The 21,416-nt window shown below is 36.5% G+C and overlaps 1 protein-coding gene across 1 annotated transcript; it reads left to right on the plus strand.

Annotated features, from left to right (window-relative positions):
* The first annotated feature begins 11,147 nt into the window (after nucleotides 1-11,147).
* LOC122001835 (T-complex protein 1 subunit gamma-like) lies at nucleotides 11,148-20,624 on the plus strand. Its single transcript, XM_042556791.1, has 14 exons — nucleotides 11,148-11,369; nucleotides 11,854-11,915; nucleotides 12,334-12,406; nucleotides 15,454-15,521; nucleotides 15,731-15,800; nucleotides 16,074-16,142; nucleotides 16,252-16,323; nucleotides 16,497-16,570; nucleotides 16,858-17,135; nucleotides 19,151-19,535; nucleotides 19,609-19,734; nucleotides 19,839-19,943; nucleotides 20,095-20,169; nucleotides 20,239-20,624. The coding sequence occupies exons 1-14, from the start codon at nucleotides 11,345-11,347 to the stop codon at nucleotides 20,428-20,430; spliced, it is 1,674 nt and encodes a 557-aa protein (XP_042412725.1). The 5' UTR covers nucleotides 11,148-11,344; the 3' UTR covers nucleotides 20,431-20,624.
* The last annotated feature ends 792 nt before the right edge of the window (nucleotides 20,625-21,416 follow it).

Raw genomic sequence — 21,416 nt, forward strand, 5'->3', positions numbered from 1 at the left:
TCCACAAGGAACCTACAATAACCACATCAAGATGAGAATACCCACACTATCTGCAAATGAACTATCCATCATAAAACTCCTTCAACTCATAACAATCATATCTACATACCACATAAATATGCATAATCAACATATTTTTAAATCCAATCTACCACACAAACCCTACGTCACCTTCTAAGTTATCCTACAAGGTACATACAGTCCAAATTAAAGTACTCATGGAATAGGATACATCGATCCTCTTTCGACTGACCAAGTCGTCAATAGTATATGGCTAGTTCAACCCTTTCCCACATCAGTATAAGCTAGGTACTCGTTGTGCTCAAGATATCCAACTAAGCACGAATAACCCAAGATTCAAACATCTAAAAGTAGAGTAGGTCAATCCCCTACTGATCGGATCAACAAAACTAATCGGTCATCTACTAACTAATCAAGAACCAATAAAACCTCTACAAGCGTCTAGGGTAAATCAACCCACGACTAACCCAAGTCAATATGTGTAAATCAGTTTTCTATTGACCGATCTAACCAGAGTACAATAATCATCTACCGACGAAAACTAACTAAAGTATATCGGTATTCTACTGACTAGTCAACATGAATATGAAGGTACTATCTACTACACACTAATAATAACAGAGGCTGGTATGTGCCTCCATCTCCTAACCAATTAGTAGTAACTGAAGCTAATACTACTAATGGTAAGATATGAAAAATCAACAGAGACTATATTCCTTAATCTCTATTAAGGTCGATCAAGATCAGTGGCTATCCCATCACATATAATATGGCTACAACATCAGACAGATACCAGATACAAAGTGTCATAACTATCACAGTCAACAATGCATACTCTAACTAAATAGTAGGATAACAGTATACCAACATACCTCCTATAGCTTGGAGATGTCCTGCTGCTGCCAGGTCCCAAAACCTGAAAAGTCACATCGAGAAGATCAAACACGAAATCTGAAACACCGGAAAAATAAGACACGTAAGTCGATCTCTGATACCAAATAAATTGATATCAGATAAATCTCGAAAATCCAAAACACATAGCAAGTATCGTATACCTGCTCTGATACCACTAAATTGTCACGCCCCGGAGGATTCTCTGTCCGAAGAAATTTCGGCAGCATCTCCCCTGTACGGCGGACAATCTGAAACTTTTCTACAAGCACTATATACCTCAGCCACATGCGGCTGGAATAATAACAATAAAAGAAAACAAACACCACGCAGTTAATATCAAATTCAGCCTCTGACTGACACAACCACGCAGTTAAAAATAAAGCAGCCCACTCGACAGTACCAAGACCAAAACACAAAACTGCTAGCCGGCTAGACTTACACAACCAATAACATAAATACAAAATACCACATATCAACGTCAACACTCCAAAAATAAAACCAGAGTACAGAGCTAAACAAACTGATACATAAAACAAACAAAACATACGTGAACCGATAAGTCTTCTGATGTGACGTGGGGACCAGCAGACAGGATACTCCAAGCGACACCAAAACCAACCTGGTACCTGAAAAAGATAGTATCAACGGGGGTGAGTTCAACAACTCAGCGAATACCAATGGACATGAGTAGTAAGATATATCTAACAGCAACAAACATGGAATACAGCTTCCTAATCATATATAGGGAATACGCAAAACTGAAAGGTAACAGAGGAAGTCAGACTCACCAGAACTCTATCCGCATAAAAGGTCGTCACAAAGAAGTGTCAATAATCCCGTATGCAGTCAAAGTATGTATCCATCCAAAATGCAGCAACCAAATGCAGAAACACAATCATAAAATATAAATGCATCAATGCATATGATGCTAATGATGCGTCCTAGTCACCCCTGACGGTCAGCCATCTCACACACAAATGGTGAGACCGAGTGGGTGGGGCTATGCACTCGTCACTACTCCCGACGAGTGACCGAGTGGACGGATGCTGTCACTCCTGTCCCGTGACCCCAAATCATAAATGGGGAGCTCAATGCTCTCATCTCCCTGACACGATGACGGAGGTATCCCGGCTACCACGCTGAGTCACCTCACCAACGGAGCCAAACAGAGTCCATCTGCCGGCTACTACGCTGCTACACTAAATGCCAGCGGAGCCAAACAGAGCGGAACTGACTGCCGGCTACCACGCTGGGTCATGTGACCAACGGAGCCAAACAGCAGAACCGCCACACACCTGCCTGATATACCACTAAACCATGAGTGGGGGTGTGTGCAGTACATGTAACTGGCGATGGGCTCAACCATAGTGGAGCCGACAATCGCACAGCATGCAATCATGATGCATGTCACTATGCATAAAAAAACTGATCAACATAACCATATCCATATATACAAAATGGGTACTGTAAAAGCGATGGTCACATACCAAAATCTATAGTACACAGGTCAGATAGAATATCAAAAAAATTATGTCCTGAACATAATAAGTATGGAATATCCTGATCAGCATAGAAAAATCCATATATACATAATATGGGTACCACAGTATCAGTAGGTCAATCCACGGATCTAGGGCATACAGGTCCTCTATGGTATAGCAACCTAGATCCTAAACATATCTCCTTCCATAACATATGTACCAACAATATGCACATATCAAGAATCAAGGTCTAGGTACACGAATCATATATGATATACAAATAGGGGTACACAAGCCAGTCATGGCATAAAATCTAAGTATCAGACAATCTCGATACACATGACTGAAACCAAAAGTCCAGAACCTAGTCCTAACCTCAGTAAAACATGGTATGTCACTTATTCTAGAAACTAAGATACTCATGGTAATACAGTACTCATGGCAATAAATCACATGATATAAGCACGGATACGTTACAGGCGATAAACCTAACATGCTATGGATATCAAACAGTGACATACCAAAGACAAACATGTTCATTGCTTGTAGTTATAAAATACTATGCATATCCAAAGACATTATCATAAAAGATAAGTCAAGAGGTACCCGCCTCCAATAAGAGGATCGTATCCGGTCCAATCCGATGTCAAGATGCTCGACTCGCGTCAAAGTCCTGTAATACATGGTATACCGATTTAGCTAATTACATATAAATTAATTAGCTAAATCATATCCCCGAGAAACTAACCTAAATCTAAATCCAATTATATATGTATCAATTCATACCTAAAACAACATGTATCAAGAGCGTGCCAACTCAAACCATACACCAAACCATTACCTTACTTCTTAGCCGCTCCTGTAAATTCACAGCCAAGGAAAGTTATTGCTGGACAAAGTAACTGTTGCTGGAAACCCTCCACACTGCCCAGATCACAAGAAAAATTGAGGCTCAACCAAAATATCAATACACCTCTACAATTTAACATCAACCTAGCTTCCCTTACCTCAATCCACAACTGCTGTGGCTACTGGAACAACAAAACAGAACCACAGTAAAGAGCAAAACTAGAGCATAGTGGCTGGAGGCTAGGAGAGGGCTGGCGGTAATGAACTAACGCACAGAGACGGCGTCGTTGGAGTCGGGGCAGAGGCTAGAGTCGGCGAAGCAGACTCGGCGGTGGCACAAACAAGGCAAGCCCCGTGCAGAGGTGCGACAGCGAGCGATCGGACGATGGCAGAGCGGCCGGCGTCGACTGTGGTGATCGGTGGCGACGCGAGAGGAATTAGGCACAGAAGAGGATCGGCGGCTGGGATCTCCCCGGCGAACGGCGACGCCATCGGCAAGGCACAGTGTTGGCAACCGGTGCTAGGGCTGAGGAGGAGCTTGATGGCAGCACAGTGAAGATCGAAGAGGGCGGCGTCGTCGGGTGGAGTAGCCGAAGAAGTGATCGGCAACGAGAGGAAGGAGATAAAAACAGCGCCGGTTAGGGCACGGGGTCGGGGGAAATCGAGAGAGGGAAGCGGCGTGGGAGAGGAGAAGAAAATAAAAAAAAAAGATATATATAAAAGAAAAAGGAAATGATTTAAAGAAAATAAACATTTCCTCTTTAAAATAGGGTAGTCCAAACAGGCCTTCCCGGGACCTATTTTTTTATCCCCGTAAACTCGTCCATACGGTCTCCGAAAAATTCCCGAAAAATCTCCAAAAATTCTGAAAAATTCTCTTATTAATATTCGCCATTTTTTTTGGTATTTTACAGTGGCTCTTCCGACGATGGTAAATCTGTCCAACAACCCTCACTGCCTCAGAATTCACTGATACACGACATTGGAACAAACAAATCCAAGCACAAATGGGGTCACCGCAGCAATGGATCTGCAATCCAGAAGATGTCAATCTGTTGATAAGTTGTGACGGCTGTCAAACAGGGAATAGGAATAGAGATGACAACATCTCATACCTCCTTGTGGCTGACCAGATGTGTCATTGCCTGGGGTTAACGTCTCCGCTATGCACTTTCCACCTGTGTACCTGCATTTACCTCCCTCCATATCCGTGGGACCGGCTCTAGGGGGGCCGCTGATGTGGCGGTTCCACTTTTTTTTTTTTTTGTGGCTGACCAGATGGCCACGACACAATTGAAGGGGGCAACGCATGGTAACCCCTTACAATTGCTGATAGGCGGAAGAACAACCCTACTCTCCTGTGTACTCAGCTCTCTGACGGTGGCAGATGGAAGAGGAAGAAGTGGCAGCCGGTGAAAGAGATGGCGGCAACGCTAGCCACCCAAATTGTAGGTATTGTGGTCGGATGCGATGACGCCGACTGCATCTAGGGCAGAGATGCAAGGGGAAAATGTAGAAGAGGATCGGGCCGCCTGATAGCCCAGAGAGCTTGGTGTTGGTGAGGGTCGCGGAGAGAAGGACTGCTGTCGGCGGTGCTCTCGTGACAATCGGCGCGGTGAGGACCTCCGCGACGAGGAGACGATGGCAGAGGAGGGAAGATGACGCGGAAGAAGAGAAAGGGGTGCCGGTTGGAGAAGATGAGGAGAAGAAGAAGAGCAGAGAGTAAACGGCGCGAGAGAGGAGGAATAATCAGGGCGGCAACGAGATAAGGTGAGCAAGGGTTCGACGATTAGGGAGGAGTAGGGCACGGTGAGGAATTATAACCAAAATTGATTAATTAAATTAGAAAATTAGGTTTATTTTAATTAAAGCCTAAGTAATTTTTTTTATCAACTCCTACTAAATTAGATATTCCAAATATGCATTTCTCAAGCCCGCAAATGCATCTAATTACGCCTTACGAGTTCCGAAAAAAAATCTTAAAAATTTCTAAAAATTCTATTAAGATTATTCCCCAATTAAATCTTATTATTTAATTATTATTATTATTATTTTATTACCATAATTTACAATCAAAGTGCACAATTATTAATAAAAATCAATAAAAATAACAAGAATTCAGGGACTGTAGGATGGACGACCTCACAGTCGCATGAGGGGGCTAATTGAAAAGGTCACGAATCTTGCGACCTTGAGAAGCAACTGTAGACAACCTCAAGTGGTTGCGACCGACCTCACAACTACGGTCGACCTCGCAGCTGCGAACGACCTTGTAGCCGTATAAGATGGCCACCAAGCACGAGAAAAAAAATCAAAGGAGGGGGAAAAAGAATTCGTACCTGCTCTGATAAAGCCAAAGACAAAGACAAAGCCAAATTAGGATGAGAAGAAAGGGTTAGAAAATCTAATTCATATCTATTTTTGTTTATAAAAAATTATATGTAATTTCATATTAAATTTGGTTTAAATTCTTTCTTAAAGTTTTTTCATATATTATATTTTGTCAAAGTGAACATATTTACAAGTTCATGTCTCTGATTTATATAAATATAAAACAGATTTTATTTTCATTTAAAATTTTCATTAAATGTTTAAACGGTCACAAATTCCGTTTATAATCCATATTTATTTTTTAAATAAAATTTATACATAGCTTCGTATCAAAATTTGTTTTAAATTTCTTTTGAAATATTATATTTCATTAAAGTTAAACAAATTAATTATTATGTAATAAATCTATATCTGATTTATATAAATTCAAAATAGATTTTATTTTTGTTTTAACTTTTAATTAATTTATAAACCAAATTTGTCACAGAAATTATACTGTCTCAAATTTTATAATTCATATTTATTTTTGTTTATAAAAATTTATATGTAATTTCGTTTTAAATTTGTTTTAGATTTGTCTTATTTTTTTTAAAAAAATATATAATTTACTAAAATGAGACGAATTAATAATTCCGTATTAAATCTGTCTCTGATTTATATAAATCTGAAACAGATTTTATTTCCGTTTTAACTTTTAATTAATTTATAAACAAAATTTGTCACAGAAATTATACAGTCTCAAATTCTGTTTATAATTCATATTTATTTTTGTTTATAAAAATTTATATGTAATTTTGTTTCAAATTTATTTTAAATTCTGTTTTAAATTTTTTAAAAATATATATTATTTACTAAAATGAAACGAATTAATAATTCTATATTAAATCTGTCTCTGATTTATATAAATTTGAAACAAATTTTATTTTCGTTTTAAAAATCCGTTTCTGAAGCCCTGTTTTTTTTGTAGTGAATGCATCCTTTCTCTACTTCTTCACCTCCAAGCTACCGACCACCAAGTGCTCCACAAGGGAAGATGTCGCCAGCCACAATGAAGAAGAGAAAGAGAAGAGGTAAGGTCGACCACCAAGGATGGAGGAGAGGAACAATAGAATAAGTTGTGTATCATGAAGGCACCCTCTCCCCCTCTTTTATATTCCTTGGCGAATCCAAAAAAGGAAAGTTTTATAACAAAAATAAAACTTCCTTTTATTCCTCTATATTGGCCGGCCACCATGTGTTTAATCATACAAGGAAAGATTTTAAACAAAAATTAAAATCTCTCTTTTATAAATCCCTTTTGTGATTGGCTATAAAAGAAATATTTTATAAATTAAAATCCCTCTCTTTTAAATCCTTTTATGAATATCTATAAAAGATAAGATTTAAAATAAAACTCCTTTTATATCATGGTTACAAAAAGAAAAGTTTTGTCAAAAAATTAAAATCTTTCTTTTACATTATAGATAACTACAAATAAGGAAAGATATCTAATCTCTCTTTTAATCCTTTGTAGAAAATCTATAAAAGGAAATATTTTAAAATTTAAAACTCTCTTTTAAAACCATGTGGATGAAAACATAAAAGGAAAGATTTTATTAAAATTTTATTTTTAATAAAATCCCTCTTCCCTTTTCACACTTGGCCGACCCCTTGCTTGGGCACCAAGCAAGGCTTGGCCGACCCTAACTCAAACACCAAGCTTAGCTTGGCTGACCCCTTGCTTGGGCTCCAAGCAAGGATAGGGGTCGGCCCCTAACATGGGCTAAGAGGCTAGGCTTTGGGTGGATATAAGACTATATATAAGAGGTTACAATAGGGACAGAGAGGAGGAGTTGGTTATGGTCTCCCGATGAACTTGAGCTTCCCGTGTTCGCCCCGAACACCCAACTCGAGTTCATCAATAATATCTCATTCTACTAAAGAGTTATTATTGAACTACCGCACCAATCCCAAATTACATTTTGGGCTCCTTCTTATCATGAGTGTGTTAATCTCCTTGTGTTTAAGATATAGAATGTCCACTAATTAAATGAGTTACTGACAACACACTTAATTAATATCTAGCTCCCACTCAACCTTATCGTCATGTCGGACTAAGACCACCTGCAGGGTTTACATGACAATTCTTATGAGCTCCTCTTGGGGACATCATCAACCTAGATTCCTAGGACACAGTTTCATTCTATAATCAACAACACACCATATAAATAATATTATTTCTCAACTTATCAGGCCTATTGATTTATCGAACTAAATCACACCCTTTGATAAATTAAAGAAATAAATATTAAGTATACATGCTTGTTATTATATCATGATTAAGAGCACACACTTCCATAATAACAGAGGTCTTGTTCTTTTATATGATCAGCATAACAAGATACTACCTCAAATAGTCCTGCTTAATACACTCAGAGTGTACTAGTGTAATTTTATAGTCAAGATAAACTAATACCAAATTACAGTACGACTATTCCAATGGTTTGTTCCTTTCCATCTTAGTCATGAGCTACTTTTTATAACTTATAAGGAACTGATAACATGATCTTTTGTGTGTGACACCACACACCATGTTATCTACAATATAAATTAATTGAACAATTACACTTGACATATAAATGTAGACATTTGACCAATGTGATTTTTTATTTCAAAATAAATGTTTACAAAAAGCTAGACTTTTAGTATACACTCTAACGGGAACGTAAGATGCTGGAACTTCACAAGAGAGATTTGTTTAAGGATGTCAAAATGTGTAAGCTTGAATTATGTAAATTTAGTGTTATTAGGAAACAAATCAAAGTTTAATTCAAGACAACAACACATAAGACAGAGGAAATTCTAGACTACGTAGATACAGATATCTGGGGATTAGCTAGTATAGCATCACCAGGAGGACACTTGTATTTTGTGAGTTTTATTGATGATTACTCACGAAAGGTCTAGGTATACTTTATGCATCACAAATTAGAAACTTTTACAAAATTTAAACTGTGAAAAACTGAAGTAGAGAACCAGATCGGAAAGAAAATTAAATGCCTTGGATTAGACAATGAGACTGAGTACACAGATTCAAAGTTTCAAGAATTTTGTGAGTAGCATGAGATTATGAGACATTTCTTGGTTCCCAGGACATGTGAGGGAAAGGTTGAATAAAACAATCATTGAGAAGGCAAGATGTCTCAGGTTGAATATATGTGGCAAAATATTTTTGGACGGAAGTGGTTAACATGATATGTTATCTCATTAATAGTTCACTAAGGGCAATACTAAAAGATAAAATATCAAAGGAAGTATGGACAAGGAATCCAGTAGATTACTCTTATCTTTAAATTTTTCGATGTCCAGCCTATATGTACATATCTAGTGATGAAAGATCAAAGCTAGATGTGAAGTCAAAGGAATATATTTTTCTGGAGTATTAGAAAGGCATTAAAGGATTCAAACTTTGGAATTCTAAGTCAAACAAGGTGATGATCATCAGAGATGTGGTATTTGATGAGAAGGTTAAAGCTTTGGATTCAAGCTTTTTGATGTTTGTTATAGTTTGCATGAGATCGAATTTGGTATAGGCAGTTAGTATGATGAGCAAATTTCTCTCAAATTCTGGTAGACCACATTGGAATGTAGTGAAGTGGATTTTCAGATACTTGAGAAATATAGCTGATTATGATATCATGTTCAGTAGATAATTGGAAGATCCTTTAGTTGTTGGATATATAGATGTAGACTATCTAGGAGATTTAGATGGTAGGATGTCTACTACAGGATACATGTTTATTGTGGTGGGAGGACCTATCTGTTGGAAGTCTATGATTCAAGCTATTGTTGAATGTCTACTATAAAGTCGAAGTACATGACAGCAGTTGAAGCAGTGAAGAAAGCTCTATGACTTACAGGGTTGGTAAGAGAATTGGGTATTCAACAAGGTGAAGTCAAGTTGTTATGCTATAGTCAGAGTGTTATCTATTTGGCGAAAAAGCAGATGTATTATATCAGAACAAAGCACATTGATGTTAGATTTCGTAAGATCAGAGAGTTGATTGCTTCCAGAGAAATTCAACTTGTGAAGGTTCACACTGTAGACAATATTATAGACATGTTGACAAAGCTAGTGATCGCAGAGAAGTTCAAGCATTATTTAAACTTGATCTATATCTCTAGATGCTTGAGGAAGGAAACCCAGATCCAGAGATCCAGGTAGAGTTTTGCTCAGATACCAGTGGCTTATATGTGAGTGAAGGTTAATACGAGCGATGTCACAGATGAAAAGAAAGAAACAGTGGAAAAATCTTATTATGATTTTTCATAACAGAATTCTATTAAGATTTTTTTCTAACATAATTCTATTACAGTTTTTTGTAACAAAATTCTGTTATAATTTTTTGGGTTTGTTTTGACTTGTTGGGGGTTTGATATTATTTATAGGGATCATTGTGAACTTATTAGTAGTATTATCATAATAATAAGGATTTTTTTGTGTAGAGAGAATTTTAATAAAACTTTGGTCGTTTTGTGGAGTAGGCATGCCATCGAATCATGGTAACTCTTTTATCTTTTTCTTCCTCCTCGGTGTGTTCTTCCTAACGCATCTTTATCTTATTTGAAGTCTGTCTTATTGCTCCACACGATTTCTTCCTCTTTTTCTCTTCTTCCGCATTAGAGCTTGAAAGGTATTATCCCTTCTCTACGCAGCGCCCTTCTTGTCAATGTTTGTATCTATCATCACCATAAATATGACGAATCACCTCTTAAAAACCACAAACCAAATCCCTTAGTATCTCAATCCCTTTCCTCTATACTTGTACGCTTTATATAAAGTGGAAATGAGTGATTCTCCCAATTGCATGTTGTAGTTTTTTTCCCCCAAGTAACTGCAACGGGCAATTGCTTTCCACTAACAAGGCCGACCCATAAAAAATTATAAGATGCCCTTAAAATTCTAACACACATTTTGGCATCTCAGACTCTAGGCGATTGTAAGATGCATTATGACAATACTATTTGTTTTAGCCCCAAAGAATATTCTATAACTTCTTATACCGAATGTAGGTAATTGTCGACGTTTGATTTAACTACATTTAGATGCCAAATGGCTTTACGATCAACCTCTCTTAGTAATTCACCTCTACCTAGGTGCTTTATCACTACTCTTATAATAAGTTATCTAAAAAGCAAGAACAAATCTTTAAGCTTCAATGAGATGGAAGCTCTAAGACATTTTACTCGCATTTTTTAAAAAATATTTCATTGTATATTAAAAGAAAATATACTTAATCTTATAATTGTTCTCATCATTTTAATCTCATATGACCTTGTGAGTCGGATGCTAGCACCTATATTCTTTATTTCCTTTGGTTTGAAACAAAAGCCAAAGTGATGGTCGTTATTTTCTTATTTTTCACTTTCATTTAGTATTATATATTATCTATAACACTAGAACATGACATCATCTTACCATAAAAATAAATCTAAATTTATTGTAAAAATATAAATAATTATTTTTAAAAATATATAATTAATCTTATATTATTCTATATATTTGTTAGTGTAAAATAAAAAAACGTGACAACCAAGGAACCGACTCAAAAGAAGGATCTAGCCATTTCAGGCCGGGTGCTGCGCGAGGGTTTTCAGTTCCACTGAGGAACTCTCGAGACACTGCTCGTCGCCGGAGACCTCCACCCGCCGTTGCTGCAACCGCCTCGCTTTCGGTGTAGCAACAAGGAAATAGGAAGGCTCTTTTTCGTCTCTGTATCTTCTCAGTCATGCACGCCCCCGTCCTTGTTCTCAGTATGTCTCTCTCCTCCTTTTGACAAATCGGTGGATCTCGGAGTTCTTCCCTTCCGTTTTAAAGACCAGCATTTTTTTTTTAAAAAATCATGATTTCATTACTTCTTCTGGAGAAATTTTGCTGGGTAAAAAAAAAACTTCCGGATCGATCAATATTTGTAGTGGCGGTAGCTCGTTGGTTGGAGGTATTGCACTTGAAAAATACAAGTCGAGATGGATGCCTTTTCCTTTGTTGTCAAATTTGGTGCTTTGGAATGCTGGATTTGTTGATAGATCGTGTCATTTTTTAAAAAAAATTGTGGCAGAACGTTTATGTAATGTTGCGTTTTACTATAGATCAAAATTGATGGAACCCATTTGGTGATTCAAGTACAATAGCGAAGCTTTTTTTTCTTTCTAAAATATAAATATATTCGTAGGAATGAGTAATTCTGTGGCTTTGTCATTCAAGTTATCTAACACTTTCCCTGACCTTTCTGAGCAGAAGATTCTTTAAAACGGGAATCTGGTAGTAAGGTTCATCATGCTAACATCCAAGCATCGAAGGTGAGAATATGCAGTCCTTTAAGTGTTTTTTTTTTTGGCATTCTATTACATGTATAATTTGAGTTATCTAGGTACGTGACATGCTTGCCACATGGATTTTCCATTTGTGTTTCCTTTCCTAATGTCAGTGCTAAAACAGCACTAGAGTTTTTTGAAATTTTGTGTTTAGTTTGGCGTACTTCATATTTATTACTTATAAACACGTATATCTTTAGATTGTTTGATGAACTTCAATCCATAGAAGCTCTTTTGTGCTGATTCATTGTTGATTACTTGAAGAAGTGTTTGCATTGCAGTGCCATACCAGCATGTTGTTATTTTACTTCAGTAGTCTTCATGATAGTTGGAAAAAGTACTTCTGCATCTCATCACTGCTGATATTGGTTGTTACATCTTGTATCTTACATTCTATGTACAGGCTGTGGCTGACATAATTCGAACTACTTTGGGACCTCGGTCTATGCTTAAAATGCTGCTTGATGCTGCAGGAGGTTTGTTTTTAGTTATTTTAACTGATAATCTTGAATGTGGATGCATTACTATGGTTGTTTTATGCTTTAATTAACTGTGATTTTAACAAAGATTTGTTTTTGGTATTTTTACTGGCACTTTTGAATGTGGATCTGTAAGTTATATTTTGATTTCTCGCAAAAACATGATTTGAAGCTTCTAATCTTTTTCAAATGTTGATATTTTGTCTCAATTATGAAATATGACAAGTTTTTTTCTGTATTCAGATGACTGCATTAGCTTGAAAGTTACATTTTCCATGCAAGACCTATTAGATATCAAGACAACCATGAACACATTTCACTTGAACCTGAAAGTTGAGAAAACCATGAATTCATAGAATCTAAACAAGTGCTTGTGGGATACAGCCTAGTGTTATCTATACTAATGCCAATCATTTTAGTATATAGGTAATTGCTGTTGACATGGTTGAGGAGAACTGTAAATGACAAGGATATAAACAATTTATTTGGTTGTATTTACTACAAGTACAAAATTTGTCATGTCCTATAAGTGTTGATTATATGGTAATAGCTGGAATCATGTTGAAGTGAGAACCCATTGGCGACCACTTAGTCAACTGTTGGATTATATGGTAAAATGATAACAATGCATGCCATTTACTCAACCTCAAACTTGTTCACCAATATAGTACATTGTGAATATGGACAACGGAGCTTTTTAATTATTATGAGAAACAATTTCTTGAAAAAATTTCAACGGAACAATTTCTTCAGGTACATGATAAACAATTATCCAAAACAATTTGGCCAAGACAAATTTGTAAGTTGTAGAGTGCTTTTATGTGCTTGAGGCCCTGAAAGCATCTATCAATGTGCTAAAGAATTAGATAAGTGCAGCATACTTCCATTTAATGATGATATCAAGATGAATCAATATGGCCATCTCAGAAGTTTGTATTCACAGTGGTGGGCTTAAGGAAGGAATCTGGAAGTTATGGGCTTAAGAAGCATTTGTAGAATTGGCAGCCTCTTCATGCAATAAATCTCCATCCTTTTGCACAAGTGATCCTGATTTTTCAATCTCAATTTCTTGAAAAAATTATAGCTTCCAAAGGCCTTTTGTTCTTCAGTTCACAATCTGACGGTTGGGATTTCAATGTATTTACAGTTCTTGAACCTCCTACAGAATTTCATGTTGCCCGTTGCTCAATTTGAGCTTCTACTCTTACCAATCTAGCCTGTTGTCTCTCTTCTTATGTCAAGTTGCAGCAGTCTATCCACTTGGGGGAATGGAAACTTTTGTGCTATTAGTGGATCTGAATTTGTGTGACAAGGTCTTAAGGGCATCTTTGAGCAAATTCAATATCTGAACTATGACATTTGACAGGGAACTCATCTATATCTTTCATGTAGTTCCTGGTTCCCACTTTATGCCTGTTACCACATAAGAAAGAATCTAAATGGGAGGATGCAGGAAAGTGAACTGATCCCTGCAGGAAGAAACATTGCACTGCAATCAACATATCCCATGCCATTGGTTGTTAATCAAAACACACGGAGTTTACAATGCATTCTCAATGCACTAGATTAGCAGTTGTTCTGAGTTCATTCTGCACCATCCTAATTCTCATATGCCTAGAAGAGAGGTTCTTCTGAAGCTTATTGAGCACCATTACATTTATGATCTGTTATTCATAGTTTCTCAATATTCTCCTGAATAGAATTTAGTCGAGATAGTTGTGAATCTCTGCTACCATCCATATGCAAGTGGTTAAATCATGCGGAACAAGGCAAGGGGGAATTATGAGGAACCACAAAGCTGTCCATTTATGAGAAACACCTTTTGGATCATACTGAACTTCTATTTTACTGAGATTCGACTGAGTATCCAACAACACAGGCGTGGATCTAACCATCTGTCATGTGACCAATAGGGCGTCAAATTTCTACTTTTGAGTGTCAGTGGTTGACTTAGGTATTTAGGGGATAGATAAAGAGTCTGGTATCAAAAATCAGACTCTATCTATATCGAAATCCCATTATCTACTTGTAAAATCTGCTAGTGCATGAGTTTCCAGAGCATTCATGTGGGGTTTAAGGAATTACAAGTAGTATGGTTTCAATATTTAAGTGCCTTAAAGATCCATGTTTAGGGAGAGCATTTAACTCTCTAATTTTTGGCCATACTTGCGGCCCAAAATTGATCACTCCATTTTCATGTTTAGTTTCTAAACATTTCTGGGTTTTTTATTCTTCTGCCACAATTCAAGGATTCCATCACTCTAAGTGTGCCTATTTATAGAATTTATGTAATTGCATCAATTTCAAGACATGTTCATTTACAGGGCTATGGGAAGAAGTTCATGGAACTTTGTTGATGGTGTTATGTTGGAAAAGGGAAACAGGAGAGAATTGAAATTAAGGAAATGTATGTTGCAGGATGGAAGAGAGGGATACTGAGTTGCATAAGTTATCCAATTTGAGTGATCTGCCACCGTTCTTTTGGCTTGTTGATTTGTTCAATTGCTCGTTATGAAAGGGGTGACAAGAAAGCGTTGTGCCATTTTGAATGTTATGAGAATTCATCTATTCTAGCAAGGATATGTTTTTTTTTGGGAAGAATGATTACATTTTCTCTTTGATGAGCTTGTATTGATTGGAGCCTTGTGCAAGGTGACCACCAAATTTATGAGTTCAAGTATTCTGAGCCATCCATGGCTAATTATTACTAGAATTCCAACTTGAGTAAAAGCCCATAACAATCAGATTACTCAATGCCTTTTTTTTCCTAATTTTTGTTGCAAATAAATAAATGTGAACATGGGAGAATATCTCAGTCACTAGAGTTCACCTTAGATTACAGGGGGAAAAGTTCTGTATTATAATTCATATGATGTCAACAAAACCAATCTTTTAACACCTTCTACATTCAAGTGTCAAGTTCATAATTGATCTTCAGTTTTAACAATCTTTATTAAGTTTTCCTTGTGATTCATCAATCCTTTCCTCAGTTTCTGTGAACTATTGCACTCATAATTTTCCCTGTTGTGTCTTATTTTTGCCAGGTATTGTAGTTACAAATGATGGAAATGCTATTCTTCGTGAGCTTGATCTTGCTCACCCAGCTGCTAAGGTGCGTGATGCCCGATCCATTTAGTTGCCAACTTGCCATTAGTATAGTTATGTTTATTTTCTTTATCTTGAATCTGTAATGCACAATATTTGGATTAGTTTATAGTAGGAATGTTCTTTTCTTTTATCATGTACATTGTATTCTTTTGGGGTTGGTATATGATTATTGATGCAACATTTTATTGTCTCTTACTATATGACAACTGGCAGTCGATGATTGAACTAAGCCGGACACAGGATGAAGAAGTCGGAGATGGCACGACGTCTGTCATTGTTCTAGGTATGCTTTGTGATCTTTGTATTACTTTGTGGATTGGTGTTTATGGTATATTAGCCTGCATCATTATTGTCATCTGGCTAACAGTGGATTGTCATAGTAAAGGACACAATCAGTGTAAAATTTGGATTGTTTTTTAGACATACTTGCCTAAGACCATCTTTCCAATCATCTTCCATGTCTGCATATTTCTGTTCATTGTGCTTGTTATGTTTGATTAACTACAGGCTTTCTTTTGGAAGAAGAAATGCTAATCCTTTATATCTTTCTTTTTAGCTGGTGAGATGCTCCATGTTGCGGCAACTTTCATTGACAAGAACTACCATCCGACTGTTATATGTCGAGGTAAATTTTGAGATAATGAACATCTGTTACACTTGTGCTGTATTTGCATGTAAATTCTTTTGTTTTTTTGCTTGACTTCTTGCTGATAGTGTCTAATCTGCCATTTCAGCTTATAACAAAGCTTTGGAAGACTCTATAGCTGTTTTGGACAAAATCGCAATGCCCATTGATGTGACTGATCGTAAGTTCTATTTACTGCATATGATATTTTGGTGAGCACAACAATATGAGGGTCATGACAATTGGTTAATCTTGCACTATTCCTTTAACTCATCCATCAATTTACCTTTTCTGGTGTAACATATCTAACATAACAATCTGAATAAATTGTCTCATTTTGAATCATCTTCACAGGTGCTGCAATGCTGGACCTTGTCAAAAGTTGTATAGGCACAAAATTTACTGGACAATTTGGGGATTTAATTGCTGTGAGTATCTTTGAAGATGTCAGTTTTTTTGCTTTAAAAACTATAAAGTTGACTATGTGAATGGATTCAGATCTCCATTGGTTCTATCTAGTAAAGTTGGTTAATGACAGTCTGATAACAAAGATTTTGTAGATATCGACTATACATAATTGATTGTTTTTCAGTACAAATTTTTATTTAGAGTAGTACTGGTATTAGTAGGAGATTTTAAATAATGATCCAGAGGTTGAACTTAGAAGTCATTGTTTTACACCTTAGAGTTCTAATGGTTACCCTTTTAATTCCAGGATCTGGCTATTGATGCTACAACAACTGCTGGTGTTGACCTTGGCCAAGGTGTACGTGAGGTTGATATTAAGAAGTATATAAAAGTTGAGAAGGTTCCTGGCGGGCAGCTTGAGGATTCCAAGGTTCTCAAGGGAGTTATGATTAATAAAGATGTAGTTGCACCTGGAAAAATGAGGAGAAAGATATTAAACCCTCGCATTATTCTTCTTGATTGCCCCCTTGAGTATAAGAAGGGAGAAAATCAAACAAATGCTGAATTGGTGAAGGAAGATGATTGGTATGAAATTGCTTTGAATTTCACGTGCATGTTTTTGATAAACAATAAGCTGCAATATCTAATTGTAGTCATTAAGGGGTGCCCCAATTGAGGAGTAGAGTGTGTAGAATAGTAAGATTTGTTTCATGTCTTCTTGTCACAAAGAAGCCATTGGGCTTTAGGCACACAAGGAATGGTGTGTGCTGAGGAAAAGTGTAGCACATGTATAATATCAACCATGGTTTCTAGTGCTGGTCCAACTAGCATGATTAAAATATATTGTTTTGTCACTAACTAATACTGACTAAGTTGTCAAGGGTAAATGTCATTATGCCAACTATGCCGATATAGTTTTGGTTGATGTCATCTATGATTGATGAAGATAGGAGGATTCTCTTCCCATGAGTCATCTTTGATTTTGTTTGTGGATCGTAGGAGGAGATGAGAAACTCTGTATAAAGAGAGGGGAAACCAAGAGGATAATCACCAATAAGTGCACTGATGATTAAAGAGTGTCAAAGTCGTTGTATCCATGTATTACACCTATGCTTCCATATATTACACCTAGCTTCCATATATTACACCTATGCCTTTTCCTTTCCAGATGTGCATTCTAACTCCAATTTCCTATAGTTCTCTCAGCTCTATCGAGGGATTAATTTCAATGTCAAATGCCTTGGGAGCATTATTTAATCCAAGTTTGGAAAAATTTGGTGGATGATTTTTCTACGAAGCTACCAATGGAGGAACTAATTTCAATACCACATGTCTTGGGAGGAAAAATTACAGGGACGATCTTACTATGACGCAACAAGAATCGATACTTCTACCTTATGCACAAATACTCATTTTGATGTTATTAACTAATAATCATTAGTTAAGGTTTCTTATTATATTTTTTAACTTGTTGCTTTAAAATTTTAATTTAATTGGGTTTTTGATTGCTGTAAGTTCAAATTTGGCGGCAAACAAGCTAAGCGAAGCTAAGTGAACGAGGATTATAAGATTAAGCTCATTAGATGATCTTGACATACATTGAAGCGTGCTTAGTGTAGGCATCACACATTATTTAAATTGCATCCTTTCAGCTAGACTAAAACTTTAACATGGAAAGATATTTAAAACCTTGCTTCGAACCTTTATCTCACTTGCCTATAGAGCTTATAGGGTTGTGATTCTTTTTCTTCTTACCTTTGTCTTGCGGTTCCGGGTACAACTTTTCGTTTACCCTTTTCACACGTGCCTGGTGTGCACATAACACGCACTCATCTTTTGGGTTAGGTTTTTTCCTTGTGAAAAGGCACACCTAAACATTTTCATTCTATTTTGTTTGCCGTAGTTATTAGAGGTGGTTTAGCTATTGTGCATAGCTAGTTGTGCCTATTAATAACAGAAGTGTGCTCCCTCATAAGTTGCAAGAAATTATTTTGTTTGTAATTTTTGAAGATAACTATTCTTGGTAGTCTAGTAATTCTTATTGAGATAAAGTGGAATATTTTCTTTGGTTTCTCTGAATCCGTTAAACTTCTAGTTTAATAGATTCAATTCTTTTAACTATAAAATTCTGTTAGTGGTTTTGAGCACGTCCTTACTATTTCAATTTGTTGTCTCTCATTTTATCATGTATTGGTGATACATTTGATTGGGCTCGAATATCACTGGTAAGCTGTGTTTCTTGTTCTCTATAAATTGCAAATAGCTATTCAGCATCTCCTTGTAGCACATGTTCTTATGGGTATTACGATACAATCTGGTTGTGCTCTTATTCAATATACATATATTGGCACTATTAGGTTGAACTTGGATTTTGCACAGCTTATGTTATGCCACACCAATGGAGAGAAAGTGGAGCGAAGTTGATGTGTCTCTTGAATTACCTATTTTGGATGCTGACTGTATATCAACTAACTGTACCTTTTTATTGTTGAAATTTGAAATCTAGTCAAGAAACTCCAGATATCTAGTCATTCTTATACATTGTGTTTCCTTCACATATTTGCTGAATATGGACTAATATTTATATCTACATTTGCCAGGGAAGTACTGCTAAAGATGGAGGAGGAATATATACAAAATATGTGCATGCAGATACTGAAGTTCAAACCTGATTTGGTGATCACTGAAAAAGGGCTTAGTGATCTTGCATGCCATTACTTGAGTAAGGCTGGAGTTAGTGCTATCCGGAGATTGCGCAAGACTGACAACAATAGAATTGCAAGGGCTTGTGGGGCTGTTGTTGTCAATAGGCCAGAGGAGTTGCAAGAGTCTGATGTTGGGACAGGGGCCGGCCTGTTTGAAGTCAAAAAATTTGGTGACGAGTTTTTTGCTTTTATTGTGGATTGCAAAGATCCAAAAGCCTGTACCGTTCTCCTAAGAGGTGCTAGTAAGGATCTTTTGAATGAGGTTGAAAGAAATTTGCAGGTGAGATTTTGTATTCGTACATGCTTGATTTTAATGATTGAACGAATTGTCCAGTAATAATGTGTGCTGACAGGATGCTATGTCAGTAGCCCGAAACATCTTGAAAAACCCAAAACTTCTCCCTGGTGGTGGTGCAACAGAGTTAACAGTATCAGCTGTACTAAAACAGAAGAGTTCTTCAATCGAAGGGATAGAAAAGGTTTTCTTCAATTGTCATACAGTGGAACTGCATAAGTGTCGACACTAACATCCAGTTTATTTCTGCCTCATTGTAACTAATTAATATTGTTTGGTTGTCATTAGTGGCCCTATGAAGCTGCTGCTGTAGCTTTTGAAGCAATTCCACGAACCTTAGCTCAGAACTGTGGCGTAAATGTCATTCGCACCATGACTGCCCTCCAAGGAAAGGTAATTCTTGTTATGTTCTTTGTAAGTCTGATTCTTCGATATCTAATGAATTCATTTTATGACTAATTAACTCACATTGTGAGGCTGGTTGAAATTTCAAAAACCTTATACTCAACTAAGCAGATAATTTACTTTACCTTCTTTGTCGCAGCATGCCAATGCTGGGAATGAATGGGTTGGCATTGATGGAAATACTGGTGAAATTGTTGATATGAAGGAGCGGAAAGTAAGCTTGGTGCCTCCCTTTTCTTCCCATATTTTGAATCCATGCTCTCTAATGTCCTTTTCATTTCAGATCTGGGACTCCTACAATGTGAAGGCCCAAACATTCAAGACAGCTATCGAGGCCGCTTCCATGCTGCTTAGGATCGATGACATTGTGAGTGGTATCAAGAAGAAGCAGGCTCCTGGTGCTGGTCCAACCCCATCTAAGCCTAAGATAGAAGAGGAAGGAGATGCCGATAATGAGCAGATACTTCCTGAGTAGAATGTTCCGTTAAGTTTGTTTCTTGTCGTGTTACATCTGATGAGAGTATTAGGGCTCCTAGGGACCAAGAATTGGTGAACTTAAATTTGCTTGCTAAATTTTGTTTTTTGTTTTATGTTTTCGGAATATGCCATTGATATTTGTGTTTTGCATTTTGTTCTGTTTAATCTGAGGTCGTTGACCTTTTCGCAGTATAACTGATTGGTAAGATTTGATGATTTCCTTAGAGATTTGGATCTCAAATCTTGATGGTAAGATGGAAAGACATTTGAATTTTTATTTTTTTTTTGAGATTCTGGTTTGAATGCTTTTTTCCCCTAAAAGATATTAATTCTTTTTAGGTGTTTGATGCCATTTAAAATCATAATCAATAATAAAAATAATGTGTTTGATGTCATTTTAAAAAGTTTATAATTATAAACTTGATAATGAATTAAATAAATTTAAAATATAAAAATTTTATAATAAAAAAATTAAGTTAAATTTAAATAATCATTTTAGATTTGGTTTGATTTAGTTAAATTCGATTCGGTGTGACCACCTGCCCCCAAAAACTACTCGGGCGGGCAAAGTTGAGAAGTTATGAAAATAAAAATAATAAAAAAAAAAAACTTTTGTATCGTTCTATTTAAAAACTTTCACTAAAAGCAGCACCACCCACCGAGCCGTTACTTCACCTGAGCTGTTGCTAATCAACCGACGGTACACCTTCCTCAAATATCAAAAATCTAAACTCCATTCTATTTTTCATTTTCTTTTTGTCCTTTTGCTGTCTGAATCCAGGCGACAACAACTTATCACAATCTAGCTAACTCCTGCTAATCACCTAAATTTAGGGCCCTCTTTCCAAAATCATCCCCTAATTAGTCCTCCAAACCAACTTTCCCATGCACCACACCTTCCTCTCAAATATCTTCTTCTTCGCCTCTTAATTACCACAAAGTCTGCGATTCCATTCTGATTACGTAAAGACGTGCGTACGGCGG

The sequence above is a fragment of the Zingiber officinale genome, chromosome 7A (assembly GCF_018446385.1).
Source record: "Zingiber officinale cultivar Zhangliang chromosome 7A, Zo_v1.1, whole genome shotgun sequence".
Classification (NCBI taxonomy): domain Eukaryota; kingdom Viridiplantae; phylum Streptophyta; class Magnoliopsida; order Zingiberales; family Zingiberaceae; genus Zingiber; species Zingiber officinale.

Coding starts and splice junctions, on each gene's coding strand:
- LOC122001835 (XM_042556791.1), top strand. CDS start 11,345: ATGCACGCCCCCGTCCTTGTTCTCA. Junction 16,143..16,251: donor TCCGACTGTTATATGTCGAG/GTAAATTTTGAG, acceptor CTGCCATTTCAG/CTTATAACAAAGCTTTGGAA. Junction 16,571..16,857: donor AATTTGGGGATTTAATTGCT/GTGAGTATCTTT, acceptor TTTTAATTCCAG/GATCTGGCTATTGATGCTAC.